Raw genomic sequence first — 24,588 nt, 5'->3', positions numbered from 1 at the left:
ATTTACTGCAAATAATATTCACTTGTGAATATCAGTTTTGTATAAAAAATGCTCAAATATTAGACATATTCCAATCAAAACTTGCTGGACCAATGACAATTACAAAGCAAAAGAGGAACAATAGGTAAATGACACTCATAGCTTTAAAAAATGTACGAACATATATTTAAAAAAACAGTAGACAAATTAGTTTACAAACATTTTATACAAATTTGATATTATCAACACATTCTGAAATAACTTAACATACAAACAACCTTCTTTCTCTAAAAGAACAATAAATTATTATTTTATGTTCAAATGGCTCAAAGCTAGTTGAAGTCATTAATAAAACCAGTGTGGACTACCTTGAAATTGTTAAAAGTACAACAGGGTTGTATGAGTTTACTTTACTGCATTTCCAATATGTGAAAACATGAGGAATACCACAGACAGATCTTTGTGTGGCTATGACTTACATCACTCAAGTATCTCCTAGGGCTTTATATGATTTTGTACTAAAATGTGCACATCTAAATAATATACATTATCATTTTTTAATTATTTTCAACTCTTTTACACCAAACTGACCTAAATGCTTCCACGTTCTGTACTTTGCCAAATCTTTTCTTGTCACCATGCCCACAACCTGTAAACAAAAAAAGATTATTTCATTGTGCCACAACTGCTTTAAAAATGTGATAAATCCTAATCTTAAATTTTAAAATTGATTCTCTGTGCTGTAGTTATATTTCATAAGAATACTTCGGAATTATGAAAATTGATTAAATGGTGTTATGTAGTGGTTATATAAATCATATCTTGCATCTACGTTTTGCAGTTTATAAAACACAATTATACTTGTCAATGGACAATAATCACACAAATACACTAATACTCTCTAAATACACTAAAAAATAAAATATACATTTAAAAAAAATGATAATTTAAGCTGCTTTCTTAGTTTCCTAAAAAGTTAATTTTGTAGATAATGGTATCTTAGTTTAGCTGATGATATATAGAGTGTTTCTAAACTGTAGCTACTTAGTGAACATGATAACAAGGGTGTGAAAGTCAAGAGGTTAAGGTGGTTTTTGTGAAATTTGGTATAAACAGTTTTTAATGACTAGCGGTGAAAATATAGTTTTCATTGTTTTGTTTAGTATATCTAAAATAGGGGGCTCCGACAATGGCATGCACAATTGCAGTTGTAACTTAAACCTATTATGAGTAATGAACTAGTTAAAAACAAGACATAAACACATACACGTATATATTTTATAAAAAGAAAATATAAAACAAAGAAGAAATGCTTTTGCTTTTTTATGTAAAAATTAAAAACAAGTACTTAGTCTATATCATTTGGATATACTACACTTTTTTACTAAATTTACATACTACAAATAATTATCATCTAACATTTACACACATTGTACTTACTTCATTTGTGTCATTGACGACAATCAAATGCCTCAGACCCAAGGCTCTGAACAATCGGAATACTCTCGGCAAAGATGAGTTCTAGAAGAAATAAAACAACTAGTGTTAAATACGTTGTATAGCATTTATGAGTTATTTACTAACTGACAGAGTTATTTGAGTGGAGTTTTCTTCTAGGAGATGGATTAAATATAATAATCTTTCTAGAATATAACCTGTTAACTAGTTAGCATTGAAAAGGAAACCAGGGTCACTTAGCAGAGAGTTTTTTTCACAATGTTCAACATACGTAATAAAATATCACTTTCGGATAATTGAAAGATAGGTTTATTCCACGTTTGTCAGTCATCTCAAAATATAAAATAAAAATTTAGGAGATTAATTTGTACAGTGATGGTATAATGATTCTAAATGTAAGCATGTCAATATACTTGTAATATTTTCCTAATTTTTTAACTTTATCATCTTGAAACCTTACATTATAAAAGTTGTTACTAATTCATGAATTTTCAGCAGTAATTAATGAGAAACAATGTTTGTAAACATATTCACTTAATGACCTGAGAATTCTAAAAGTCTTTTCTTTGCTCTACTATCTCTAGCAATTGAGAGATAATCATAAAGCTACGTTTACAATGGCAAGTAAAGTTGTGAGAGAACTTATGCAACTGCTGTCTCATAATGTAAACAAAGGATAAGTGATATAAATCACGAGAACTATCGAAAGTACTTGCTACTGCATCGCTGGTTATTGCAGGAGTCAGAGAAAATATGTTCACACACATCAACGATAATGTATAGAATTGACGTTTGTATGTCTAGCACTGTTCTATAATTCTCGCGAACAACTGTTTAACTCTGATCACGGGCATAGGGTTGAATTTTCAATTTCCCTGTCTGAAACTGTTTTCCAATTCATGAACGGCTGCATGACAGTGGTCACAACATCGCTCACCAGAGCTCTTCCACCTGTTAAGGCTAGCAATTTTTATTATCGGACTCAAAATTTGTGCATTTTCTTGCCAGTGTAAATATAACTTTACTTTTACAAACTTTGAACGGTCAATATATTGAGACTTAAAAAAGTGAAAGAATAACAGTTGTTTAAAACTGCTTGGATTTTTTTTAATCATAAAATTTGGGTTTATGTTGGGAGCTAGTCAAATTCAAAGTTAAAGATGCAAATGGCAAATTTTTAAATTTTGAAGCATTGCAATACTGTCTATAATTTTCAATTCTAATAAATTATGCTTAAAAATACAACAACAAAAACAATGCAATACTTAAAAAAATAAAATCAATGAATGACATTGAGAAAAACAAAATTTGCACTAGTAAAATCAAATATTTGAATTGAATTGTCTTCAATAGGAAATTATATATAACTGAAGTAAGAGCTTAAAATAAACAATGTGAAAATGTATGAAAGCCCTAAATACTTGCTGTTTTTTATTTTAGCTTATTACCTCTTTTTAAACAAATAAATGTGAAGTTGTATTGGAATTAGTTCATTAATGACAGTTTTGTGGCAGTTCTAAACTCTGTGCCTCTATAAGACACTTTTTATATCTTCGTACGAAATAAAAATATACTGGAACACTTACCATTTGGACACAGTAAGGGGAAGGATTCATGAAAGGCCTCAAATCCAAGCTTTGGTTCATTTCTTCGTCTGTTAAAGAAATGTCCTGTGAAAACAAAAAAAATTAATTACATAAATTACCACAAATTAAAAATAAATAAACAATGATGTATTTATTCTATCTATAAATGGAAACAATTTTAGATATAGGAGGCCAAATTATATAGTTGCAACCTTAAAACATTCCTTCTAAAAATTTGTATTTCTAATTGCTTAATTAAATATTTGGTACATAATTCTTTATTTTAAAATAAATTTGCTATTACAGTTTTCTGTTCCTATTTTCTGATATACTCTATTTCTTCATTATTCTTGTGTTAAGCACATTTTTTAATTTCAAATAAACTAATTACATTAATTGTGGGGAACTTGGGATAAATTCTTCGGAACAGCTGTATATTGATGGCATTAGTGTCACTGGAAATATTGAATATCTTGTTCTGCAGCATAACAATCAGCTGATTTCGCAGAATCAAGCCTCTCATCCGACCAAACGAGCTGATTCCATCCTGAAATCATTAAACATTTATTACTATAATATAATAAATAGATTTTAAAAACATTGTTTTAAATATAATCCATCAATTTATATTATTATTTTTATAGATTAGTTCATTTAACTATCTATCCTGTATTTAACATTGTATAATATGAGGTCGGTCCAGAAAGTACTGAAGTACTGTTTTGAAGTAAAAGTACACACACAACCATTTTTTTAAGAAAATTGTATTTTTACATGAAATAATGTAGGCCTACCTTATACTGTTTTTCAACATATTTTCCACTACTTATTTGTTCAGGCAGTTATCACGAATAAAGCTTGTGTTAACCTAAGGAGTCAGTTACAATAGCATATAAAAACAGTTCTCGAAACTTGTAGAAATTTATCTGAATGAATTGTGAATTGTTTATTTTTTTCAATGAATAAATAGGGTTAAATAACTTTCTGTCGTCAACCCAACTTAAACACGTGTCAATCCAAAATAAAACAGTATAGTAAAAAACTAATAGTAGTCCATTCCTGGCCATACACCAAAATTAAATTGTATTTAATATTTCTTAATTGTGTTGGGTGCTTTTGAGCATGTGTGATTTTTTCATGTTCTGAGTAAATTATTTTTTACTACATGTTCAGTTTATATTTAATTTGATGACCTAATTTCACAATGAGACAGCACTCCTAAAACTAGTCATCTAGTTAAAAAAAGTTGGATTGATGATGGAAAGGTATATAGCGTTATTTATTCATAATCGAGCATAAATCCAGAAGTTAGAACACATGTATATTCTCTATAATTTAATGGTGGAAAATTTGACCAATCATCAGTGAACTGCCAAACCCACTTTTACACTATTCTTCTGCACTTTCACTGTAAATCTTTGTAATCTAACATAGGATTTCAACTGCCTTGACATTCCTTGCATTCCAAAACCGAATAACACACTCTACCTCACAGTGGGATCAACAATTGCAGTAAACATTAACAGTAAACACTAAACACTAAAAACTAAATAATAAAAATGAACTGTAATCAAATCGGTATGAAGCTGATGAAACTGAGTGTAGTACTCAGCAGAATTATCACAAACGATACTTACTTTCCGACCGTGCCTCATGTAACTTCTGCGTGTATGTATAAACCCTTCAAATGCTTGCTTGGATTGTGCTACCAAACCCACAAATAGAATTGTACAAAACATATTGCCACATCTCTACATCTGGAGGATTTAGTTGATATCAAATCTTAAACTAAACTTTAGGTCATGAAACACCCGAAGAACATATCTCACCCCGGTAGGAATTATTGGATCCACAACAGGAAACCCGTTGTAAGTTCTCGTCTTCAGAACATGCACAACCCTCCTAACGGACTCGATGGGCTGGAGAGTTGTTACAGGGTGACTCATGAACGTGCGAGTGTCCATGGAGAAGGACAGTGGAGGTGGCTCCCAGGCCAGCAGAGGGACACCGGCTAGTTGTATGTGGATGTCATACAGGCCCTAGAGACACATGCACATCAAAATTACAATACAAGCTAATGTAAGATGCCAGGACAAATAATTTAAGGAGTGTACAATATAGTAGAAAAATTGCAAAGTTTTTCTTACCTCATTGAAGAAGTCTCCGACCCACTTGGCTGTCAGGAGCGTTATCATGAGAGGCAGACCGAAGATGATGCTCCCAGTGGCCTCTATGAGGATAACAGTGAGACTGATGGTCATCCTGACAACGCCACCGAGCTGAGCTGCTGCTCCGATCAGAGCGTATTTAGCTGGATTTGCCAAAATAGGCTGTAAAGTCAACAATTCTTTAAATATATTCTTTCACATATTTAACACACTTTGAAATCTAATTCAAATAAATTAGTTTACTGAATTATGATAGGAATTAATGCACTACTAAGAAACTACTGAAAATATCCTTGGAGCAGTTTAAAGCATTGTAAAGACACATTAAATGATATCAGTAGTCTCTTAAGAGTTTATGACATTTACTACTTATAGCTGAAGCCGATTACAATTATCCAATGAACAATTTTATTAGGGTCACCTCTTGTGTTATTATAAAAGTAACTGTAATAGTGAAGATTCTTAGAGTATTGGAAATATTTTCATTTAATACCACTGATGAATTACAACACATATCACTCAACTTATTAACAACATACTTTACAAATCAACTAAAAGAAAAGCAAGAAAATCTAGAATGACATTACTACGCCTTCAAAACAACAAACCATAATAATTCATTTGTACAACATACAGCAATATTTCAAATCAATTACAAAAAACTTTTAAAAAGCATACAAACAAATCTATTACGTACCAAAAAAAAAAAAAAAAAAAAAAAAAAAAAATCACAAATATTAGGAAATCCCAAAGACAAAAACTCATTTGAAAACAAATCAGGACTTGATGAAATTAAATGCAATGACTGTGAGAAATTGTACATTGGCCAAACAAAAAGGAACATCAAGACATATTTCAAAGAACACTTTTCACATATAAATATGAAAAAACTGAAAAATCCGCTGTTGTAAAACACTATTGAATTTGGACACTTTGATAAAAATTTACGATTATTAAAAGAAGTTACAAACACAACACACTTGAATGATCGGGAAACATTTTACATAAACAACAATCAAGAAAAACTTATTAATAATGAAGATGGACATATTGAAAATTCAATTGTACTCTCATCATAGTTCATAAGAAAATTAAAATATAAATAGATTTAAATATTTTATACTGGCTAACGATTTTTCCAAATCCTTTACCATATGTTATTTTTGTACTTATTATTTAGAAAAATGTAAATATTTATTTGTATGTGAAGTTGCCTGATGTTAGAATCCTCAATTCTGAAAGGCCTCGAGGATATTCCAATTAAATTAAAATTGGAACATGTGTTGAAATTCACAAGTGGTATTAAACTGTAATAGTATTAACGTTATTAATGTTTTAATTCCAACTTACATTCTTGTACATTTATTAACTGACTGAGGAATTTATAAATCTTACTACTGTTAACTGGAATCTTTCCTGACTGTACAATACTTGAGATAGATGAATAAACTACCAATTCTCTATTCAAAGATTACTGATAACTACAAATGAATACCTAATATTTAACTATTAGCATTTACCCATGGCTTCGCCTGCAATTCCTCTGCATTGCATTGCAAATAAGAATAGGCTTATAATTCGTACCAGGGGCCATAAGAGTGTTCATGTGAAATTGTATTAGAATTGGTTGAATGGTTTACATGTGAAAGTAAAACAAACTAACAAAGCCACTTTTCACATTTATAATATTATTAGGATAAAGCATTATAAAATTTAGAAACTGACTAAAACAGAAAATTAGTTTCCAACTTGTTAGTGTGCAGTGAGTTGCTATCTAATTTGAGTGAGTTCAAGATTTACGTACGTGTAACTCCAAACATGAAGCCAACCTAGCTAGTATGGAAGCTAAAGTAGAGGATCTTCTAGCTAATGAAGAACAGTACTTAAATAGAATCGAAGCTCTCCAAGGAAAATTGCAAGAGACACTTCTCCAATTGGAGAAAAGTAAACAACAGCAAGTTGAGCTGCAACAAATTTTCGAGGATCATGACCAAGCTCAGGGCCAACTGCTTAGGCAATATCTAAATAAAATAAGCAATTTGGAAAAAGAAATGTCTAGATTAAGCAATGAAGCTCATCATAATCTACATGACATTGCTGATGAGACAAAAAAACAAAAATGTTTCAAGTCTACTGAGACCCAGACCTATGACGGGACTTTTTGCACTTTGACAAACACACCAATCGTCCTTGAATTAGCTCGGTTATGTAGAAGGCAAGATGAAGTGGAACTCAAGATTGACGGACTGTCAGCTCAACTCAATAATCTTAATCTTGAACCCAACAAAGACACAATAACATCATTTTCTAACCTTGCTAACTACAATCAGAAACACAAACCAAAGGGACATAACATGAACACTAGCTACAGAAAACCTAAAAATAGTGGCAAGGGGGACAATGTTTTTAGTGTCTCTTTGCAAGTAGCAAAAAGTAAATCATCAATTACTTCAGGGGATTCTAGCCAGTCAACAACCCCACAGGCTTCGATATTGATGGAGGGAGTCAGTCAAACCCTGACCAAAAAACTGTCCACAATATCTTTGACAGAGGACCCCAGCCAATCGACAACCCCACAGGCTTCGGTATTGACGGAGGGAGTCAGTCAAACCCTGACCAAAAAACTGTCCACAATATCTTTGACAGAGGACCCCAGGCAATCGACAACCCCACAGGCTTCGGTATTGACGGAGGGAGTCAGTCAAACCCTGACCAAAAAAACTGTCCACAATATCTTCGACAGAGGACCCCAGCCAGTTGACAACACCACAGGCTTCGGTATTGACGGAGGGAGTCAGTCAAACCCTGACCAAAAAACTGTCCACAACATCTTTGACAGAGGAACCCAGCCAGTCGACAACCCCACAGGCTTCGGTATTGACGGAGGGAGTCAGTCAAACCCTGACCAAAAAACTGTCCACAACATCTTTGACAGAGGACCCCAGCCAGTCGACAACCCCACAGGCTACACCTACTGCATTTGCTCCAAGTAATGAGAAAGACGCCAGCATCATTGTAGGTGAGACAGATGTTCATTTTTTCAACTCTATAATTAAAACAAACAGACAAAATGATCATATTATCACATATCCTTTCAGCTGCAAACCACCCTTAAATTCAAAGAAATTTTCAGAGGGCCAAACTGTAGATGACTTTTTCAATAAAAATATAACTTTTTACAAAGAACACATGGCCAAAAACTACAACATGATACCAGCCCAAAATGTTCAAAAGAATTTTTTAGAAACAGTGCCCAGGAAAAAATTCAAATTGAAACAATTTCAAAAAACAAAAACCTTCATAAATTCTTTCCGGAAAACAAAGCAACTGGTTTAAAAAACCAACTAAGTGAACGTCCTCACAATAAGAATCCCAAGAAAAATCAAAATAGAACACATGGAGGAAAAAATTGTCAAATGACAATTCTTCACCAGAATGTAGATTCATTAGCAAACAAGGTAAATAGATTGAGTCACATGCTTGAGAACACAAATCCTGGTCTGGTAATTCTTACTGAACACGGATTAAAAAATGAACATCTTGAAAATACCAGAATCCCAAATTATGATCTCATAGCAGGTTTTTTCCAGGGACACACATAAGAAAGGAGGAGTTGCCATTTATAAGAACAATACATTTGGATATAAAATAGAACCAATCATTGCAAAACCATCAATAGAAATGGTGTGTGAAACGCAACTAGTTGCTATCTCAGAGGGACAGGAATGCACTTATGTCTTGGGAATCTACAGGCCACCTGGAGGAGATCTTGACGTAGCCCTTGACCATGTATCTGACATTTTGGACACTGTACCTGTATGGAAGTCACGTATTATAATCATGGGGGATATAAATATCGATTGTCTAAAACAAGATAGGGACAACGCAAAGCTAACTAATACTTTGGCAGCATACAATATTCACCGTTTACAACTCCCACCTACCAGAGAGACAAATACTACATCTTCATCCATAGACTGTGTATGTAGTAATATCACTCCTCAAGAAATCAATGTCTCTACATTCACTACTGGGATTTCTGATCATAAAGCACAGCTAAGCTCAATCTACAAGTGTTCAGCTCCTCTGCCCATTGTAAATTCAGAAAGAAGGCACTTAAACAAGAAAAAATTTGGACCACCTAAAAGAAATTCTCCGCGATCAGGAATGGGATGAAATCATAAATACAGAAAATGTAAACACAGCGTACAAAAAACTTAGTGGCATCCTCACCTCAGCAATGAACACAGCCTGCCCTTACAAAAAATCTAGATCCAAACAAAGGCATAACTTTAGAAGCATGTCAGACCCTGTTGCTAACAGACTTCAAAAAGACTTTCTTGAGGCTCTTGAGCAAGAAAAAATTAAGACCTGGGGTTGAGGCAAAAAGATTAACAGCAGAAAGGAAAAAAGCATATGATTTGAGATTGAAATTTTGTAGAAGACAAGCAACTGCCGACTTTATTAACAATGCTGATAACAAGCCTAAAGCGATCTGGGACACCATAAACAATGAACGACAAAAAAAATGCACAGAATCAGCAATTGAACTGGAAGTTGACGGAAAGAAAACTCAGAATCCACTCCAAATAGCAGAACACCTAAATACTTATTTCACAACTGTAGCCGAGAAAACACTGAAAGAAGCCGGTCAAAATCTTGACCTCACTGACAACCAAATGGACATAATCAACAATGTTTCTGATTTTAAGTTCGAAATGACAAATCTAACCGAGGTTGAAAAAACAATTCTTTCACTGAAATCAAAACCCTCAGCTGGAATTGACGATATATCATCCACTGTATTGAAATATATAGTCGAAGAAATCAGGCTTCCATTGACAAACATAATTAACAAGTCTCTCTTACAAGGCATTTTTCCCAGACGATCTTAAAGTAGCTAAGGTTATCCCGATAAATAAACAAAAGACATGCAAAGTTGCAAGTGATTATAGACCAATATCTCTTATTCCTACGATTTCTAAAATAATTGAAAAAATTGTTTTAACAAGATTGATGAGACACCTCTCTTCTAACAATCTCTTATCTGAACACCAACACGGCTTCCTACCTGGAAGATCCACCACTACAGCCATCATAAGTTTTGTTGAAGGTGTAATAGACCAGTTGGAAGAAGGAAACTTGACCACAGCTTTGTTCTTAGATTTTTCTAAAGCATTTGACAGTCTGGGACATAACTTGCTTATTAAAAAGCTTAAAACATTGGGAATTCACAATACAGAAGAAAGGTGGTTTTCAAGCTACTTGAAAAATAGAACTCAATTGGTTGAGATCAAATATACAGTGAACAACACAACTTACCATGCAAGATCTGATCAACTTCCTATCAGTAGAGGGGTTCCTCAAGGATCCGTCCTTGGACCAGTACTCTATATACTGTTCACTAATGACTTACCCAATCATCTCAGTGAGTATGCCTCTTCTACAATGTATGCAGACGATACTGCTTTGATGTTGGCAGAAAAGCAACCTGATAATTTAGACTGTAAGGCCTTCATTGCTTTAAATGTAGCCAAACAATACTGTCATGTTAACAACTTGGCACTAAACGAAGGAAAAACAAAGCAAGTACTGTTTAGTAGAGCACAAAATGAAAATGCTGGACTCCCGATGTTAGAGGTGGAGGAAGAAACTAAGTACTTGGGAATTATTGTAGACAGTGCTCTATCTTGGACACCTCATGTTGATTTGGTCTGCAACAAATTGAGTACTGCCCTGTATGTGCTCAAAAGAGTTAGAGCTGTCACAGACCTCGCAACAGCTAAAGTTGCTTATTTCTCACTATTTGAATCCCACATAAGATATGGACTGCTTGTTTGGGGTGGATCAACTGCAGGAAATCTGAATAGAGTCCTAATAATGCAGAAAAAGGCTGTGAGAGTGCTAGCAAGCTTGGGACCAAGAGACACTTGTAGAAGTGCCTTTAAAGACCTTGGTATCCAAACTGTTACTGCCTTGTTTATCTTTCAGTCCATCAATCACATTCTCACAAGCAATGCTGAAAGATTCATTGACATCCATACCCACAACACCAGAAACGCAGTAAATTTCAACCTTCAATCTCACAGACTTGCAATGTTTGCAAAAAAACCTTCCTATGCAGGAGCAAAATTTTTCAATCTACTGCCAAGACATCTCAAAGAAGAGAAGAGACTATTCCCATTCAGGACACGTCTCACCACCTGGCTGGCCGACAAGACATTCTACTCCGTTGAAGAATTTTCAAATTGGAGAGATTTGTCAACCTAATTTATAATTACTTTTATCTATTGACACATATTCTGTACTCTACGTTCACGAATAAAGTTTGCTTTGACTTTGACTTTGACTAATATAAGCACTCAGGCTCACAAACATGTCAGCTCTCAACAGTACAACACATCAATATAAAGTTAGAAACTGACCACGCCAGGAAAGTAAGTCTCCAGGCCGATCCCAATCATTCTGCCCCAAGCTGCTCCAGTGAGTAGACAGGGGATGAACAGACCCGCAGACACAGTCAGTCCGTATGTCCAAATAGACAGGATGTAGTAGACAATGACAAATGGTATTAGAGATGTCATTCTATGTGTCCCTGCAACAAAAGGTTAATATTTAATGTTATTTGTTTAAAGTTAAAAATTATTGAAGAAAATTAGATTTATAATAAGTTTTGGTTAATTAATACTTCAATTGTTTTGCTACTAAATTCAATAAAAATAAATTTAATAAACCGATACAACAGATTATCGAAGGATCTAACAGAACGTAATGAAAGTGTTATCACACAGATGGATAGACTGCCTTTTAAAGTTTTAACCTCAAAATCAATAGTGCTCTCCTTGGGGACCTATTTACCACGTTTCAAGTCTCTAGAACCATTCTATTAAGATTTATCGAAATGACGGATGGCCAATATAGAAGTCCCTGTTGGATCCTTAATAATGATATGATTACCTTCTCTTTTTGGATTTTAACATTCTGATAATCTAAGTGTGTTTAATAATGATATATTATAATAAATGTAACACATCAAACAATTCTTGATTCTTGATTCTTCTCACCAAATGATTCTTGTGCGTAATAGCCATTATATCAAAATCGAGATGTGATGACATACACAAAAAGTAAAACTTCTGGCAATAGTAGAAAGTTGACTTTGTAACAATTTGGAACGTGGCTTACTCTTATGGTCCACTACTATGTGCAACCACATAATAATATGTGGCTTAGTCTACTATTCAAAACAATTATGTTATACATGTGTCAGTAAGTCTACTGTGAACACCAATTTTCAGACTTTGTAGTGAATATATTCATAAACTACTCACCATTTATATCATGAAAGAATGATCGGACAGTAGTTTCAGGAAGTTGAATCCAGAGTGATGCCAATGAATTATATTCACCATCTTGGCAATGCATCTACACAAATAAAGGGCGTGCAGTGAATAAAGCTTTCATCTGTAACTGATGAGTAAATTTATAATAACAAAATGATCATAAATTGATATGCACAACTGCAAGGTGTTAGTACATCTATTCACTTTCAAATCTTCAGATTACAAAATTATCATAATTCAGTATTAAATAGTGATCACTACGAATTGACAGTAGGGGGTACAGATTATTACACTGTTACAGTATTATAATGTTAAAGTAGATCAATAGATTTTCGATTGGAATAATATTTAAGAAAATATTGATTACAGACCTTTAAGATACCATTTCTGAAGACAGTAACTATAGACAACCATTTTTGTTAATACACTTGAAGCGAAATGTTGGGACATCTTATAATCAGGTTCAAAGAGAAAAACTATTACAGATAAGGCTATGAATATTTTCCAGTATGTATGACAAACGTTATATTAAAAGAAATACATTTCTTTCTTATAGCCAATAGATGAATTAATAAACTGACATAAAAATATGCAATGGTATGAAGCATCCAATGCACATATGTGCCTAAGATGAAAATATTCTGCCATTCTCAATGTTTATTTAACCCTTTCCGCTCGGAGCGGTAATGTTAGAATGTCCACAGAGATCGGATGGGCAGCAGTGTTGGCCACCGCCATTTCCTCTAGCGCGCGCATATATTTTTAGAGTCGCCGTCCTCAGAGATCGGATGGTCAGCTGTGCTGTCCGTTGAATAATCCTACTAGCGCTCGGATGGACAGCAGTGTTGACCACAAGTTATAAACTCTTTTTTTTATTCTGACGTATTTTTTTATAATACAACGCATTAAGATCAATCAGCTGTTTCATTACAAAGCTTGGAAATTGATCATCTGGTCAATATTGCATTCTAGGCTTTCGTTTTAGCGCGCTTTTAACCACATTGTCACTAGTGAGTTAACCTACACGCATTATTAGAACGGATTGTTTATTATTCTTAGTATTGTGCAATTTTATTAAATATTAGTGTAAATGTAGTTTTGTAGATATCAGTGTAAATATAACTGTAGATAAAAGTGTCAATATATCAGTATTAATACCTGGTTTTACTGGTATTATTATTAATTACTGGTATTAGAGCTTGTTGGCGATGTAAGGAACGAAAATAAAAAAGGAAGGAAGACCATCCCAATTGCAAGACATTTCCCGACTAAATGGGAAACTTCATCTACCATATCCTCTTGAAGGTAGAAAAGTGAAGAATTGCGTCGTGTGTAGCAGCAGAGCACAAGGCGGCATCAGGAAAAGGGTGAAGTTTTATTGCAAAACTTGTGAAAATGAGCCCGGTCTTCACATTGGTGTTTGTTTTGAAAAGTACCATTCATCTCAGATATTTTAACAACAAGATGACAACTAGCCTGCAGTTAAATTTGTATTCGGAACAATAATAAACAGCTAAATTATATTTTTTATCACATTATTAATACTCATTGTAACTCATGTTAGTTTATAGAAATATAACATTTCCATTGTAATACTTTTCGACTACATTATTATTTACCTTTGGACCTTTAAATCCATTTAACTTTTTAAAAGGCACAGTATCAATGACGCGGCGAAAATAAATCCGAGCTGGTGGGGACGCAACAATGACATGGCTGCTGTGTGCACGCAGGCGCAATAGTGGACAGCACCGCTGCCCATCCGATCTGAGTGGACAGTACGCGCTAAAATAATACGAGCCTACGAGAAGCCATATTTGGTCAGCACTGCTGCCCATCCGAGCGGAAAGGGTTAACTCTCTATTAACTACTACAGAATCATTTACAATCAGTGCATCGATCTATAATGCAGCGGTCTGAAAGACAATTTTAGAATTGTTACCATTGGAAAGAGTCCAATCATTGCATGTTTGTAAAAGAAAATTAATTCATACATTGTACATGTTTTTATATAAACCTACATAAGTGTTGAATATATTAATACATATGTTGAAATATAAAATGTACTAAAACGTTTATCTTTGCTAGTTGTCACATGTCAGAGAAACTAACATTATCAAAATACAATGTTCATGGAAAATGGATTCTACAGATACATATGAAATACTAACAGACATGATTATTTTACACACGTACTTAACTTCAAAGCACTTTTGAGTTATTAGTGTCACAGAGGACGTGACATAACACAAAATATTATGTTTCAGATTTATTATAACCTATAACAAATCGTACATTGTTATCATTTGAGTACCTGTATGGGGTACGGTGTAGGGTTGTCCCCCATGTTGACACACTGTTGTAGACCATAGACCATGCACAGAGGGATGGTGGCACTGACAGCAGATACTACCAGTACTTCTGCTACCTTCAACCAAGGGGTGTTCAGGTACCTGTCATCAACATAGTAATTTTCACATTTGTCTTCGCACTTTGAACTTTTCATCAATTGCATAACAATGTAAAAAAGGCAGTATGTAATTTTTTTTAATTCTTTGCAGAAAAATAATCTTAAACATGACGTTTAACATACAACATCCAGAAAAGTTCATAAAAATTCTAAAACCTGATAGGGACAACACTAAACTGTAAATTTCATTTGCCCAAAAGTAAGTGTTTTAGTATAGAATAAAATCAAAACCCTTAGCTTTTTTTTAGTACACTTATGATGAAAATGATGACATTTTACCATAGTTGATTAAAATCCAAATAAAAGCAAACTTGGACAGAGAAAAGCATCTGCACATAACATGACATTTGTAAAGTGTAACTGACTAACAAATGAATAACAACAGACACTTACCATCATCTATTTAAATATAATATATTATAAATGATTATACTTATTATTATTAACTGTGACAGGTGATTATAATCACATTTACTACCTGAATCTGTCAAATGATTAGTGACTGACTAGTTGCTTAAAAATCTTTCTCCAATGTCAAATGACTAATCACTTTTGCAGTGATCTTTTTAATCAAACTTTTACTATCGGAAAGCAGATTTAAGTAGGACAAATTGTACATCAGACTAATTGAGATGTTTCAAAGTTTAATGTGATGTATTGTTTATTGAATAATAATGTGTAATAAGTATGCACCAAAATTATAAAATTTCAATTCAAAACAATGATGTATTTCAAATGTAGGTTCTTAAACTTGCTCCAGATTTAAAGCTTATTGTGCAACTTGTATAATCCTTAATTCCTCTCAAATATCAATTTGGCCTTTAAGCAAATAAAAAACTAACTGGAGTTTACTCATAGAGTTTTTGTATCTTATTATATTTGAAATGTGTGAAATTTTAATTAAATTTAGGTAAACTTTGTTTATTAAGTATTTTTGTTTAATTATCAACCTCAATACATGAATGAGGAAGGCAAGAGTATTCATACTGTATAATTTGAAATTATTTTACAGTCTGATCCAATGTGCAAGTTAGGCTACAATTTCACATATCTCAAGGAAATTATCTTAACAGTATAAAACTATCAGGTCAAGCTAGAATTTCGAAACATGGTTAATTAAGACCGAGTTCACTCAGTGAATACAATGAGTTCCTGGAGACTGTTGCATAGTTATTCTACAAAAACCTTGATACATTTCTGGTGTTTCCTTAACACAAGACTTGAATAGAAAAAAGTACCTCATTCTAAAAACTGTAAGTTTGTGGTTGGTAAAGTTGAAGAAAGCCCCAAGCAGCCCTCCAATAGCCCCCATCACAACAAATATAAGTAGTTCTGGAAGTTCATAGTTTAAGTTGTCAAAACTGCCAAAGTTCAGGAGGCCATCATAAGACATGTTTCCTGGTAACAAAGCAAAAATTCAAGTTCATACACATACATAGTGACATGTACAATGACAAAATACAAGTACAATATTGTTACTTACATTCACTACAAAGTTAGCACAACCTTTATAGGAATTGGTGGTATCAGTGTATTGTTGTATAAGTATACTAGACCCAAAACACCCATTTTGCATTTTTGTCTTTATTGAACATGAAAACATCTGTGCAATTTTATAGTTATATGACTAAAAAAATAGCTTTTAAGAGTTAAAACCCATTGAAATGATAAAAATACCAAACCATGAAAGTGCTTGTACTAAAACTAATTCATCGAAGGATTAAAGGTTAAACTAATAAAAATTGCAATAAACTAACAGAATTCCAAATAAAAAAACTAATAAAATTTATTCAAAACATTGTTCTATTCTATTTATAAAATTATTCTTATATAGAATAACTTTATGACCAGTTTCAAAGCGTTATGGGAGTTTCACTAAACCATTGCAAAACTAGATTTGCTCTGGTACTCTTGGGGACGTACCTATATATATATATATAAAATATCCTGGCGCACTTTGCACATTTAACTTGTAAAATATCTAGCACTCAGAGAGTTAGCTTAAGTAAAGTTTAATTAAAAATTATCAAAGAAATTTTAAATTCAATGGATACTTATATGTCCTCACCCATATAACGAATTTGAATTATTTTTACTGTAAGAATCACATTGTTTCATTAAAGTTAAAAAAATATAAAACCAAATTAACATACTTACCAGGATGATTTTCATACCAACTCATACAAGCATTGAGTGTAAAAGCGGAAATAGTAGATGCAAAAAATATTCTCCATGTCAATCCCTGGTTCCAGTAACTACAACCTTCCTCCAAGCTGAACAGGACTCCACCTTAAACATTAAATATAGCGAGCATTAAAAATACTGAGGTAATATAATACATATTATAATATACAGGGTGTTCGTGAGTCCAGCACCAGCTTATATTTTCTGAAAGATTACAGATAAAGCAATAATCCTCGTACATCATAACTATACCTAAAAGTCTATTACTACTAAAATGTCTGTCTACAACCAAGCAAAATCTTTGAATATCTGCATATTCATACTGGATTAAAAGTGCTGTTTGCGGTATTCATCTCTCCTAGACAAACCCTAAAAAATGAAGTACATCTTGACATATACTTAAGTTTAATATTTTTGTTGAACTCCTTGTAGACCATCCTCTATTAGATGTGAAGAGTCACTAATCAGAGCCAGCGACAGGGGGGGGGGAATGCATAGGAGGCCGGACCCACAGAGGCCCAACGAATATATATATATATTACTCAATTTGTCTCGCAGAACTTTTAGTTTCTCTATTTCTATATATATATATATATATATATATATATATATATATATATATATATATATATATATAGAAAAGTTCTAAAAGTTCTGCGAGACAAATGGAGTAATCTCTACACTGAGGCTAAGCTAGTGGCAACAAATATGGTTGAAAGTGTAGAATGGAAACGAATTTTAAGGAGAAAAGACTGAAGAAAAAAAAACTTTTCCATGACAAAACCAGAGATACTTCATCAACAAGATGTGTACCGGAACATCCAGTAAAACCTGAAGAGAAAAATTTCAGAATCAATGTTTTCTATAAGCTTCTTGACTCAGTCTTAAGGAGTTTTGAATTTTCCAAAAAAAATAATTAACTTCTTTCAATTTCTTTGGACGTATATTGAGGAAGAAGATGATGTAATTGAAAAGCAATGTTTGAGTTTGTGCCAGGCATACAAAGAAGACATAGACATTTAAATGTTTAACGAAATAAAACACTTGAAGTCGATTCATAATACCAAATAAAGAGACAAATCTCTTCGACCCTTACAACTACTGAATGTTTAGGTTTTTCACAATAATGAAGAGGACAGATTCCAATATTCGAAACATAATGTTGTATTTTTGTAACATTAACGATGGCATATATCTGTAAAACTGTTATCCTTTAAAATTATCCATTGTCTATAATACAATAAAAAAAAAATATATCCAAGTTAATTGATTAAGTCCATGAAAATGTGCAGTACCACTGTATAAATTGTTATAACACATATTCTATAAATTCTCTCACCAACAGGTGCTCCGAAGGCTGCAGCCACTCCTGCAGCTGCCCCTCCGGACACAAAATCTCGCTTCTCCCGGTCATCTCTGAATTTCGAAAACGACTTCAAATTCAAAAATCTCAGAAACTGGCTTTTTCCTTGTGAAAACCCAGCAGCTATTACTGCACCAGAATGAATCATGGGGCCTTCCTATAAACAAAGATTGTATTAATTGTGTGTATTAGTGATCACACTAAAAAATTACGAGTATTCTAAATGCAATTTTAAATAATCAACAACAAACTCACAAATTCATAAATCTGTCTCAAGTAGGGGTTTTAATTCAGAAAATAAAACAGGTGATTTAAAATTGTATGAAAATGTTGATATGAAACTGTTGACTAAATATAGTCACTTATATGTCACATTTTTCTCAACTAAAGGGCATGTAATGTATTACCTTCCCGCAAGCAAGGCCACCTACAACAGAGGACACAACACCGATTGCTTTCACCACCAAAGTCCTGAATCTCACAATGTGAGGAATCTTGATCCCATTGAGGTAACATTTGACTACTGGAATTCCACTGCCTGCTGCTACTGGCTGAAAAAAACAAACAATAATAGTTTTAATTCAAATATGTGATTGATTTGTTTTTGTGTATTAAAGTCGCCTAGTATTTTTGAAATTAAAGTAAAGATTTGTGCCTACCAAAAAATATTAACAAAGATAGTAAATACCACCAGTGACTAAACAAAAACTATATTTAAAATGTTTCATGCGAAGCAAAAGTTACGCAGTTTGGAGCAATTAATTATTAAATTTAAATTGAAACTACATCAAAGAGCCACTAACTTAGAGTGAAAAAAGACAACACTTATAAAAAATTACACCTTCATTCTAAAAAAGGCTATTCCAAAAGTAACCGCCTTTTGGTTATTAGAAAACACCCACTCAGATAAACACATTTTATTATACATACATTTGAAAACTACATAATCCCTCTACTTTTCAACATAGTTCCCATTAACATTTAAGCACTAATATCTTTTGACTAACTTAGAAATACCTACTTCAAAAAATTATGCCACCTGCGCCTTTAGCCTGCCAGTGACAGTGTCTTTAAAATTATCATCGTTAACGAAACACAGAGTCCCAAACCACTTTTGGAAATTCATCCAAAAGGTCAATTATTGTGAAACATTGATCTTCTACAACTGTTGTTTATCTTATCAATAAGTTCATCACTCACCACTGATGGCCTGCAATTCCTTTTTTCATCATGTTTATTTGTTCATCCACTTTTGAACAAACTCATTCACGTACACTCCTATCACTCATAAGATTCGATTCATAAATGGCACTAAGTTCCCTATGAATAGCTGCCGCTAAATATTTTTTTCTGTAAAAGACCTAATTACAGCATGTATTTCACATTTGGCAAGAAACTCAATAGCAGCACACATTTTGTATAGCTATAGAAAATGAACGAGCACTCTCATTTCTAACTGCCACGGTTAGATGTCGACTGATCTACCACACTCGCTGTGTGTGTGAGAGAGAGAGAGCGCTACCCCAAGTGAACGGCAGGTACTTTTGGAATAGACCTTGTACATCAATATATTATTTTCTAGAATACCTCAATAAATGCAACTAGCAAGGTTCCAGGTAGTACAGCAATCAGATTAAATGCCAACCAGACGAGGTAGGGCTGGTACATGCAGTCTGCATCCCAACACCAGTCCAGATCTATTCAGCAATTAAGGGCAAGTCTAGAAATCTTTTGTTACTATACCTGTATATTAGCTAGATCACTCAATTCAAATAGGCTTGGTGAATAAATGACTCACCAATTTTCATTTAGAAACCTTGCTATTATCATTCAAATTGTACTTTCATTAACAAAAAATGCATGGTATTAATGCTACACAGAATTGTGCAGGATTTATTCGTTTTGAGTATTTTGTTATCTAGGAATTACTTATAAAATATATTTCTGGAAGTAATTATTGTTTAACCATAATATATTTTGGCCTGTTTGCAAAAAGATAGCCACATAATAAATTATATTTTAAAAAATTAGGCAACTGTTTTTATAAACTTCAGATAATTTGTCATATATAAGAACTTAAATCTGCTCTAAGCAACACAATGACAGAAGTCTTTTACTCCGTAAGAAAGGATACATTCCTTGAGTTTAGTGTATTTGAAGTCTGACAGTTTTTGGATGGAAATGTCAATAGCGACGCCAACTAAAGCTGTAAGTACGCCAATGATGCAGAATATGACCCATCTGTAGATCTTTTTTCTGATTTCATATGGATACCCTTTCCGTTGTGCCTCATCCACCAGGAGGTCATTCTCACACTCGTCAAAGTTCTGGCTCTGAAATATTAACAACATTTGTACAAGTTATTTTTTTACATGATTATACGGTTGTTGAATAAAAAAGGTATCTGAATGATAACTAATATTCATAGTCACAAGTTGTGTTTCTGCAAAGATGATTGACTCCAAAATACTTTATACCCAGCTGTATTTAATAAATTAATATACTGTAACACAGAGGACATCTTATGTCCAGTTAACGTAAAGAGAAAAATATATCTGAATCAGTGTCGGAACTAAGACTTTGCTTTGGGAGGGATGAATCTGATTAAAGGGCAAACCATGCCGCGGGGGAATACGGAATAACTTTGAATACATCTAAATTTAAATAAATTAAACAGCTTAATGCAAGTGAAGCATTTAACTGCTGTGTTTCAAACAAGTTAGATTGTTGTTATATGTATATTTTAAAATTGTTTGAGGGGCTTTGGGGAGGCTCTATCCATCTCAACCCCCCCTTAGTTACACGACTGACCAAACAAACACTGATGAACTTCCCAAAACAAAAAAGGTAAATACAACAAATCCAAATAAATAAAACATAATCTTTTGAGTTACATGAGTTTTATTACTTGGTTCAGAATCCTTGAGAAATAATGCTATTTAGAAATCCGGTATAATATAAATACTTGTATGCCCAGTATTTCTACTATGTATTACTTTGTGAATCAATAGAATCTGAGATTAATTAGTAAAATAAAGGTTTTTTACAAGACCTTTATTTATGTTTTTCATTACAATATTGTTGAAATGTCAAAATATAAAATTAAAAGTTGATTTAGAATTTTTTGCAATATATAACTACATGTCGAATGTGGTTAAAACTAGCCCATTAACTAGACTTCAATGCATATGCATGGACATTCAAATTATATTTGATCAGCGTTGGAGTCAGGAAGTGTAAAACTGGTATTTGACAACAATCCGAAACTGAAGCATTATATTAATGCTTAGCAAAAAGTAAATATATAACATTTATGATATATTTATAAGCTATACAATTTTATAATAGTTATAAACTGCCTGTTTTTACAAGATATTTCAAGAAAATTGTTAGCTAAATTACTTCAAATAATTTTATTAAGAGAAGATAAATGTGAAGTAATTTTAAGGAGGCAATTTTACTTCAACAGTTAAACAATTTGCTCTAAATAGTCTCATTGTGGAGAACTAACCATTACAGATTACACCACTGCTCATTAAAATTTGTTGCATGTCTAATTTTAAAATTATATAAAATTTTGTATTAAACAAGACAAAACTTTAAAAGAAGTAATAGATTGAGTATACCAATTAAAATCATACACAGTATTAAAAAAATCTCTTAAAGTTGGTGTGATATTAGAAAATTAAAGGTTTAAAGAGAATTAAACTTTCTCAAACTAACAAGAACTGTTTGATAAACTCGTTTCAACCTTTTTGGAACTTAAAACAACCCATTTTCAAAATGTAAACAAATAAAAAAGTGTGCCAGATAAACCCAAATGGTGACTATGTAAATGGTAATTTTATTTTTATTAATATAGGAGTATTAAACTAGCTTACCTCAAAGCTCTGCTTGAGAATGTTGGTAGTTCCAATCGGAATCTTCTCATCTTTGAACTCAATCACTTCCACGACGAGGGACTGATTGCGCTCTCGATAGTAGTTATTGTTGTTGTTGTTGTTGTTATGATTCTCCTGTACAGTATTTGAACAAAATTAATTAAACTAAACTTTTATGTACATAATAGAATAATTATATTATCAATTAAACATTTTTAAATATTTACAACGTCAGAAAGATACATACTTTTCTTTAATAATTCACTATTATTTACATGCTCAAATAACAATCAAAAGGTACACATTTTCATGATAAGCTCTAGGTACGCAATTCATGCTTATCAACTATGTTGCAGTAATAAGTTGTGTTGTACAAGTTGTCTTCATAAAAGACACATCAATACATAGCATAAATTAACGTATCTTTTTGTGTTGGCCTGTTTGTGCATCGATATTTTCTAAACTACTCAATGGATTTTGATACGGGTTTCACTGTCAGCTTCGTTATGAACTAGGGCAGGTTTTTAGGTGTGGTATATATACATCAATATTTAATCACAGAAATGTTTGTATAATGTGAAAATTTATATTTTTGAATGCTTTCATTGTTAATACTGATCAAATGACTAGACCAATTTGGCTAATTTCGGTTTTGAAATATTTGTAGAAGTCCATAGTATGTAATATTTAAAAGGTGACAAACATTGAAAAGGTTTCTCAGAATATTTAATAATTGTTGAAAATAATTATAATATTTACAACACATAATCTAAAGTTAACTGACCCTAAACATCTGTTCACAATCTCAGTTAAAGTTCACCAAAGTGGCAGAAACATTTGTTTACATTTAAATTTTAGAAATAATATTTAAACAGTGTTCTAAAACCCACCTTGTTGAACAAAACTGTGAGTGTTATGCACATAAGGATATTGAAACTGATAACCTTATGTCTACCTTAACAAAATTTTACTTTTTAGTTAAAGGAAAAGCAAAGGGATGGTACACCTCTTCCATTCATATCAGAAGCAGAATACAAGCAACAGAAGTAGATGCATTTTGACTAAAGTAGTCTTTTTAAGCATATGTATGCACATATTTTCTGGATTGGGGTAAAAATCAATATTACTTATAGCACCAGAAACATCGCAGACTGTAAATAAATGCTTTTAAATCTAAGTTTGATTCCACAACCCTGATATATATTTTCTTATCAGGGCACAAGTCAAACTAGACTATGGCACCTGAAATATTTTAGATAGAAAAGTAATCTAAACAGACAGTAGTTGACACTTTTTTACCAAATTAGGTTTATGAGATTTGTATGTATATATTTATTCATACAACAAACCCTAAAATAGAACCAATCATTACGTTTTGAATCTCTCAACCACGAATACTGAATTAATATGTACCTAATATGTCTATTTTTTTATTTGTAGGGCTCCATCATATTATATCACAAATTCTTTCACAAACACAGATGTGGACTTTGATTTTAAAAAATTGCATGTGAAACCACGTGTAACTGCTAGTTGTTATATAAAATAGAATTATATTCCTAATTGAATTATATAACTACTGTGTATTATATTTATTGTATATGGGTTATATTATATTTTGATTATTTCCAATGTGAAAATACAATATAAGCAATTATATTATATTTGATTTTAGTTCTGTTTGTTGCTGAATGTTATTTATTTCTTTTAACTGTAAAACTGTTATACATATTTTATTAGTCATAAAACTTCATTTCAATATGAAATAGACTTTCTTTTAATATTTGGGCGCTATGGAAGAAGAATATTGGACTGTTTAGTAAATTTATCTGTCAATTAAAAGTTTATAAAATTGTATTTAAAAATAAAAGTCTTATTTCAAGTCCCACACATCCTATATAAAGCAAATGGGATTTTGTATTGTATTGTATTATAACGAAATAAACTTATTGCAGCTGTGAACACACACATTCAAACAGACCTACAAAATGTAAATACAATTGTGAGAAATTAAAAATGTTTTATTTGATAAAGGCAGTAATGTCTTAGTCTTTTAGTTAGAAAATCTCTAAAACTAATATGAAATAGACCATTTTTTTAAATTTATGAAACAATGTAATGCAACTTAAAAAAATAAAATAGTTAAACCTACTATG

At 32.4% G+C, this 24,588-nt stretch overlaps 1 protein-coding gene across 1 annotated transcript; it reads right to left on the bottom strand.

Annotated features, from left to right (window-relative positions):
* Positions 1-142: 142 nt before the first annotated feature.
* Positions 143-22,567, bottom strand: LOC124375138 (H(+)/Cl(-) exchange transporter 7-like; the record flags this gene model as incomplete). Its single annotated transcript, XM_046833247.1, is given in 16 exon segments — positions 143-628; positions 1,420-1,500; positions 3,024-3,107; positions 3,415-3,570; positions 4,853-5,062; positions 5,171-5,353; positions 11,617-11,786; positions 12,523-12,616; positions 14,849-14,987; positions 16,243-16,402; positions 17,162-17,293; positions 18,528-18,708; positions 18,959-19,102; positions 20,139-20,248; positions 20,686-20,884; positions 22,433-22,567. Coding segments are annotated over 16 exon segments (2,277 nt in total), but the record flags the coding sequence as incomplete, so codon positions are not given.
* Between the last annotated feature and the right edge of the window lie 2,021 nt (positions 22,568-24,588).

The sequence above is a fragment of the Homalodisca vitripennis genome, unplaced genomic scaffold (genome assembly GCF_021130785.1).
Source record: "Homalodisca vitripennis isolate AUS2020 unplaced genomic scaffold, UT_GWSS_2.1 ScUCBcl_14099;HRSCAF=24682, whole genome shotgun sequence".
Taxonomy (NCBI): Eukaryota; Metazoa; Arthropoda; class Insecta; order Hemiptera; family Cicadellidae; genus Homalodisca; species Homalodisca vitripennis.
The sequence above is the reverse complement of the archived record's forward strand: the minus strand, read 5'-3'. Positions and strand labels throughout refer to the sequence as shown.